Source organism: Acomys russatus, chromosome 29 (assembly GCF_903995435.1).
Source record: "Acomys russatus chromosome 29, mAcoRus1.1, whole genome shotgun sequence".
Classification (NCBI taxonomy): domain Eukaryota; kingdom Metazoa; phylum Chordata; class Mammalia; order Rodentia; family Muridae; genus Acomys; species Acomys russatus.
Genome location: NC_067165.1, coordinates 35,877,941 through 35,885,506, shown reverse-complemented (window position 1 = coordinate 35,885,506; position 7,566 = coordinate 35,877,941). Strand labels below are relative to the sequence as shown.

Genomic DNA, 7,566 nt, shown 5'->3' with positions numbered 1-7,566 from the left:
GAGACAGGGTCTCTTTGTGTAGCCTTGGCCATCCTGGACTCTATTTGTGGCCCAGGCTGGCCTCGAGCTCACAGCGATCCGCCTGCCTCTGTCTCCCGAGTGCTGAGATTAAAGGCGTGCGCCACCACGCCCGGCTTCTGAGACTAAACTCTTGCATCTGCATGGTTTGTAGAAGGAGTCACAAGATGTAGGAATCCCCTTTTCCTCCAGATTCTGCAGAAGTAAGACTGGGGCACCGGGAGCACGTCCATCTGGGCTAACCCAACAGAGAGATTTCCGGAGCCACGGGCAAGGATTCAAGCACTTCCAAGCTGGGCAACTTTAGGTCCCTTGTTTGACCCCTCTGAAGCTGCACGTCCATCTCTGTGAATGACCATAGCATCCTGCTTTCAGAGTTGTTGGGGTGCCTGGCACATACTGGACACTCAAGGAATAGGGCCCCCAAAATTAAGCCTCAGCAGTAGGGGCGGGGAGCAGGGCCCGCAGCCAGGCCTATATTTAGTCTAGAAGGGGTGGGTCAGCTCTGGTGCCTCAGCAGGCGGAGCTGAGGAGTGACTCGTGGATGACCGCCCCCATATCCCCGCCCTCCCCTGGTCAGCACAGTCACCTTGGCTGGAGTGACAGCCCAGGGCTCCCTTAGACCAGAAGAACCCGGTTTCCAGAGGCAGGAGCCCGTGCAGGGGCTGTGACCTGTGGAGCAGCCAACTAGAAGCTGAGATGGGAGACAACCCCACCCAACTCACGGCTGAGGGCAGCGTCGCCCCTCCCCCTTCCAGCGCTGGCTCTCGGGCTGTCGTGGTCTTCTGGTCAAGGTGAACCTGACCTTGGGTGGGGGGCGAATGGGGAAGGTTGTCAGCCCCGCCCCGCGCCCTAGCCCCGCGCTGATGAGTGTTGGGGCTGCAAATAGCCCAGAGGAATCCGTGACTCACAAGGCTGGAAATACTGCGCCCCCACCTCCCCTCCCTGCTCCGACCACGGCGGCCAACGAAACTGCTCAGTGGAGCAGCCTGATACTCTTGATTCCAGTAGTTCCTGGGGCTTGTGAGGAGCGAGGGGACCCCGCCCCCAAGGACAACCCAGGCTTACGGACATCCGGCATCCCACCCTGCGGTGGCCCTACCCCATAGTTCCAATTGGCTGTGCCTTCGGAGCTGTGTGACCTTGGCCCAATCACTTAGCTTCTCTGGGCTTCAGAGCCCCCATCCAGGGTTAGGACTTCCAGAAAAGGACGCCGAGGCCCTTGGCTTGGGACAGTGCAGAACACAGTTCTGAGTGAGTGTTCAGTTCCCGCTCCTCTTGAACTAAAGAATGAACACAAAGGGAAGGCCAGCCGGCGGGAAGACAGCCTCTTTTAGCGTTTCTGTAGGATAACGCCGGGGGTTTTTGCAGGCACGTTTGCGGAGACAGGCTCCCTCTCCCCCAGGCATGGAAGCCCCGTAGCATTCTTTCCCTAGCCCAGGAGTCCTCCCTACCCACTCCACCCCTCCTCCCAGGTAGAACTTCAGGTGAGGTCTCCACAAGTCTGTCATACTGTCCTTTTATTGTGTACAGGGTATTGAGACCAGACTCCCATGAACCCCCACCCTCCTGGTCCCCAGGGCCCAGAGACAGCAGAAGCCAGAAGCTCCAGGGACCCCAACTAACCTTCTCACACCTGCTTCTACAAATGGGAGTCAGGGCACGGGTCCCCCAGGGTTGAGGCTAACAAGGGTCTTTGCCCTGGATTTGGAGGCCAGAAGGGATCTGGGTTGGGGTCCTTCCTGTGGCCACCCTCTGCCGTGAGGCCGATGAGCAGGGCATGTGGCTCTAGGGATGTGAAATGAGGGCAGTTCTCCTGGCGCACAGAGGGGAAGATGCTGAGAGCAGCTGAGGCAGGGCTGGCTTCAAAGCCAACCTTAGAGAGCAAACCGAGCATCCAACTGGCTCAGAGATGCTCTGTCTCCACTGCTGAAGATGAAGATATGCTAGATCTGATTCTACAATGTTTGGAATTGGGCTCCAACCAATGGGAATGAGTATTTAAGGGATAGGGCAATGGCGTGTGTGTGTGTGTGTGTGTGTGTGTGCACACATGTACATTCGTGCTTTAGTAAGTCCTGGGCTTGCTCTTGCGCTCATTCCCGCAGAGGACCCTCTCTACAGGGGGAGCCCCGCAGGACCCTGGAGCTCTGAGAGGAAGATGGACCTGCCCTCCTTATCCCAGTCTAGCTTAAGGCACCAGCAGGTAGAGAGACGTAGGCACCTCATGGTGTTTTAATAAATCCCGGTGCAAGTAGCTGTCAGAGACCCCGGGTGACAGGTAGCCCTTGGGTTTGGGTTTGAGGCTTGGAGAGCTGCAAGGGGAGGTGACAGTCACAGCTACCTTCCTGGCTTCCCTGGGGCAGTCTACCAAGGCCAGCAGCACTGCTTATAGCCAACCTCTCATATTCCACTTTCCAGGACAGACCTTGGTCTCCTGCCCCCACAGTAATGCCATTGCTGTCACCGTGTCCTACAGATCACTTGCTCAGAGGCTCCACCCTTATCTTGCTCCTCAGGTCAGGACCTCAACCCCCTCTATTGTGAGCTAGGATAAGGAGGGCCTATCTGGGTGGAGGTCTCTGGACTGCCCTGGCTGGACAGGAGGGCCCTAGTTGGGGGCGGGGAGGGGAGGTGTTTGACCCACCTGGGGCCTAAGAGTATGTGGATTGTTGGGGCCTAGGCTGAGATGTTCTGGGGGGGTCATTGTCAGGGGTCATGGTGACCTCACCAGCAGACCAGCTGGGGAGGAGGTGGGGGAAAGGCAGGGGTGGGGAGACCCTCAGATTTTTATCTCTGTCCGGAAGGTCTGCTGGACATGTTCTGTGTGTGGGTGACGCCGTGCTCGGATGGTGAGGCTGCCATCATCTCGCAGGGCTGAGGTCACCGATGTAGGGTCCACATCCTCTGGTAACTGGCACTTGTGAGCAAAGGTGTTCATGACCGTGCCATCAGCTGCCAGCTGGGGAAAGGATGACAGGTCAGGAGTGGCTGCCTCAGTCCTAGTCCTGTCCTGGTTACCCCCAAATCAACCTAGAGTCTTTTCTTTGCACTGTCCTCAGTTACCCCACTGTGTGATGAGGGCTTCAGCTATCAGGTATAGAAGATCTTGCCAGGGGCATGGGTGTGGCCAGAAGCCAAGGGCTGTTCAGGAGGCTCAGAGGCTCTCTAGGAGTCCCAAGGGAAGCTGGGTATAGATGGGGTTGGGCCTCCACAGCAGTAGCTGGAAGTCTGGGACTGAGGAGATGACACAGCTGTGCCCTCTGGATCCCCAGACACACTGAGAGTCTACCACCAGGACCACCACCCTCCCCCACAGCCCAGCTAGCACATAGTGTCCAGTGGAGTTGGCTGGCTGAGTCACCCTTGGGACGTGGGACTGGCACGTGTGGCGAGTGACCCACAGTCATCAAGCCCCTGGCAGGGCTCCCCAGTGTCTGGCCTGAGTTAGGGGAGCTAGCCAGGTTGGGATGGGGGAATATCCTTAAGAATCAGGCTGGGAGCACCGTGGTAGCTCACGCCTTTAATCCCAGCACTCAGGAGTCAGAGGCAGGCGGATCGCTGTGAGTTCAAGGCCATCCTGGTCCTCAAAGTGAGTCCAGGACAGCCAAGGCTACACAGAGAAACCCTGTCTGGGGGGGGGTGGAGTGGGGAATCAGGCTGGGTCTAAGGACTGGGGCAGCCACCGTGTGTGCTGGCGATGCCTTCTCTGATGATCTAGGTACCCCGAGGCTCTGCATGAGGTACGTGAGGTTCAGGGTGGATGTGACTCTGCACTTTTGGGCTTTCTGCTTAGCCTCAGGCCCGGTGTGGGTACCAAGACAGGACCCACACTTCTGGCTCTGGGGTGAAAAAGAGGTGTGGCGTGAGTGGCCTACGCTGCCCAGGTTGGGTGTTGCCACCTTCCTCTGCCTTCTTGCCAGAGAGCTCACCTTACTCCATCGTGGTCACTTCCCTCCTCTGCTCGCCCACTTCCATCTCAACCACTCAGTTTCTTTTCTACCCACATCCCAAGATCCATCTCCCAGCCCTGGAGGGTCCTCAGGTGCCATGGCATGGGATCTCCAAGACAGGTTCTGTGAACCTTAGGCTGGAGAGGGCATGTGACTGTCCCTGGCCTGTGAGCCCACTGGGAAAGGGCTGCAGTTTGGTCCCCAGGTGTGTACAGACAGCGAAGGAACATCGGTCAGGGTGTGAAGTCTCCAGAAGACAGGTGACAGGAGGGGACACAGAACCGGCTAGACTAGGCAGAGTCAGGGAGTGAAGGCGGGGACCTTGGGGTGGGGCAGGGGCCAGACTCACCTTCTCAGCCCGCACCTCGATGTGGTTGTTGGAGGTGGTGACAATGATGTCTTCAGGGGAGAAGTCTCTCATGTCCACCGTGAACTCATAGGCATCCCCGAGGGTCTTAATGCTGCCTTGTCCCCCTGGGCGGGCTGTGGGAAGGGCTGCTATATAAGCTGGCCACAGAGCAAGCCCTGAACCAGAACCTGGTTCTCTGCTCTTCTCTTGGGAGAAATGAGTGGTGTTCCCGGGACTATAGCCTCTTTCCTAACTCTTGCAGCCTGCCTTGTCCCTGTTGGATGGGGTGGGCCGAGCCTCACTCAGTTTAATCCCTCCTTTAGCGAGTCGGCAATTCTACCTAGGTCAACAAGCTCTGAGGGGCCAGCCACCTCACAATCCAGGGCTTCCCACGATGACACTGGACATACAGGATTCACATTTCACCCCTAGGGTCACCATGGTTCCCCAGGAGACCCACCTGCATCATAGCCACATCTGCCTTGGTGGCCAGATCTATCTTGGCAGCCACACATGGCTATAACCCATGCAGCAACGCCTATCCCTGGCAGGTGGGTGGCCACAGCATGCTCAGCAACGGCCTGGAGCAGAGGATGCCCCCCCCCCACACACACACAGCTGTGTCTCTCCCCTCCCCTCAGAGCCCCAGCACTTGCCTGGGAAGGCCAGGGGCTCCGAGTGGGGCAGCATGAAACTGCCAAAATCATCAGAAAACATGCTCAAGGTCTTTTCCATGGGTGGGTCCTGGGCTGGAAGGGCACGGGAGGCTGAAGAAGAAGAAGAGGAGGAAGAAGATGAGGAACGGAAGCTTCTCTCCGCTCTGAAGGCGGAGGAGGTCCGGTGGCTCATCCACAGGCAGCGAGGGCCCTGTCCAGGCAGGCAGGGCTGGGTTGGAGAAACCTGTTGGTGCTGGCCTCCAGGGAAGCGTGCCTGGGGGGCCCTGACTGCCAGTGCTTTATAAGGTCCAACTGTCCCTGGGCTCGAGGCCAGGCCCTTGTCTGCTGGCTAAATTTAGGCCTCTTCATGGCCCAGAGGGGCCTGGACATCTTCTTGGGAGAGACAGCCCTGCTGACAGCCTGACACACGAGGGCAGGGTTGGGCGGCTGAGCTCACTGCCTGGCACTCCAAGCCCGGAGCTCCAGCTCCAAGGGCCTCCATCCCTGCCAGGGCAGGGGGTGGATCCAGCCCCAGGATTTTGTAGTTTGCTGTTTTGTTCATTGGCCTGTCACCCTACTCTCCTCTCAGACTGGTTCTCAGGGCTGTGCCTCCCTTATCAGAGAGGGTGTGTGCAGGCACCCTGCTGGACTGTTGGTGAGATATCAGGATAGCCAGGTCCAGCTGTCTCTTAGGGAAGGTTAAGAACGCCCCAGGGAGGGGAGATAGAATGCATGGGTGACCCCTGTCAACTCCCTCAGGGACCCAGATTCTCCACCTCATCCCCACTCTTAGAACCTTTAGTGGTGGCTGGAGTTGGGACTGGGGGTTGGGCCCAGGTTCAGGGCAGGAGCAGATAATTCTGTAACTGTCCTGAAAGGTCTAGAAGGCAACAGTCCGCTCCACCTCAAGCTCAGAGTTGATGCCTGCCCAGGGTCATAGCCACAGGAGTTCACAGCCAGGTAAAAGTAGTGGGCCCACAAATGGTAGTGACAGGTGCCTTAGCCTTGGCTTCCGGGGTGTCTCTGGGCACTGCTGCCTCTTTCCCAGCAGAGTCCTTTTTGATCTTCCATAACTCAGAAAGAGGCATAGGACAGTAATTTCTAGACCAGGAAATAGCGCCTCCTAGGAAGGGAAGGGTTGGACCTAAGCACGTTGGGATGGCTGGGATTCCATCCCTTGGGCCTGACTCTTGTGTCCGAGAGTCTCCTTTGTCCCCACTGATGACTGAGAGCAACCCCACACTCTGTGATGCTAGGCCAGACAAGGCTCTTTCAGGAGGTGAGTGGTCCATCAGTCCATCAAGCAGTTTTGGAGCACATATCTCCACATCTTGTCCTTTCTTCCCACTTAATTACCTTGTTCCTCTCTCTTCTGGAAGCCCCTGGTTACTCCAGCCCACATGGGGTTCCTTCTGACCAGAGTGCTGAGCAGTTGGCAGTGTGACATAGTTTTCGTGAGTTCTGAGACCTCCCTGTGATAGCCCCCCTCAGCCCTACTCTCAGGGAGGATGACCCATCCGTCCCCATTAACCTGGGAGTTCCGGAAGGTGGGAACTGTGCCTCTTGTCTCTGGGTCTACAGAGGCAAGACTGTGTGTGAACTGAGAACAGGGAAGGCCACTGCTGAGAGCCAAAGCAACAGGCTGGAGCTAAAGGGATCTGTCTCCCTCAGATCCGTGCTGGTACCTTAGTTTGTGTTGCTTATGCTGGCTGAAGCGGGCCTGGTGGGGGGTGGGGTACGGGGGGGGTGCTCAGAGAGTCAGTCACCAGTCCTGAGGTGAGATGGAAAGAGGTGGGGTCAGGTGGGGCCCCCCCCCCCCCGCCCGGAGCAGCCAGCCAGCCTGGGGAAACAAGAGCCACCGGCTAAAAGCAGACACACTGTCATGGTGCTTAGGGCCTGAGTCACTGCTGCTGGGTGTCAGCTCTCTTTACTCACCCCCCCTCCCGCCCACCAGTTCCCCCTCCTTTCCCGCCATTCCCTGAGGAGTCATCCGCATAAATATTGAGTTCTGGCTTCACTGGCCAGGCAGGACCTCAAAAGGCCATCAAGGTCATTCTCCGGGCTCCAGACACGCTTCTTCTGCCACATCGCAGAGACAGGAATTTCAAAGATGATCCAGTCCACCATTGGGTGTGGTGGCACGTGCCTGTCATCCCAGGAGATCAGGAGTTCAAGGCCAGCCTCAGCTTCATAGGAAGTTGGAGGTCATTATTCCTGGGAGACCCTGTTTGAAAAAAAAAAACAAGCCAGCTATGGTGGCACGCCACTTTAATCCCAGCACTCGGGAGGCAGAGGTAGCCATACCTCTGTGAGTTTGATGCCAGCTTGGCGCCTACAGAGAGAGAGAGAGAGAAAGAGAGAGAGAGAGAGAGAGAGAGAGAGAGAGAATTCCAGAACAGCCAGGGCCTCACAGAGAAACTCCATCTCGGAGAAAACAAAAACAAAAGCAAAACAGTGGCCTTAAATGGCCTCTCCAAAGCCCATGGACCATCACAGGTGAGAGGGTGGAAGGACAGTGGGAGTGGAAAGATGGGGAGGGAGGCATGTGGTGGGGCGCAGTCACCTGCATGTGACAATGACCTTGCAAAGG

At 57.3% G+C, this 7,566-nt stretch overlaps 1 protein-coding gene across 1 annotated transcript; it reads right to left on the bottom strand.

Moving 5' to 3' along the window:
* Positions 1–2,639: 2,639 nt before the first annotated feature.
* Positions 2,640–5,266, bottom strand: Hspb7 (heat shock protein family B (small) member 7). Its single transcript, XM_051171953.1, has 3 exons — positions 4,977–5,266; positions 4,321–4,454; positions 2,640–2,980 (listed from the first exon to the last, which is right to left on the bottom strand). The coding sequence occupies exons 1-3, from the start codon at positions 5,167–5,169 to the stop codon at positions 2,801–2,803; spliced, it is 507 nt and encodes a 168-aa protein (XP_051027910.1). The 5' UTR covers positions 5,170–5,266; the 3' UTR covers positions 2,640–2,800.
* Positions 5,267–7,566: the final 2,300 nt, after the last annotated feature.

Excerpts from the sequence above, each read along its gene's own strand:
- Hspb7 (XM_051171953.1), bottom strand. The coding sequence starts at position 5,169 with ATGAGCCACCGGACCTCCTCCGCCTTCAGAGCGGAGAGAAGCTTCCGT. Across the intron at positions 4,455-4,976 it reads GGAGCCCCTGGCCTTCCCAG|CCCGCCCAGGGGGACAAGGC; the intron begins GCAAGTGCTGGG and ends CCCTTCCCACAG. Across the intron at positions 2,981-4,320 it reads TCGAGGTGCGGGCTGAGAAG|CTGGCAGCTGATGGCACGGT; the intron begins GTGAGTCTGGCC and ends TCCTTTCCCCAG.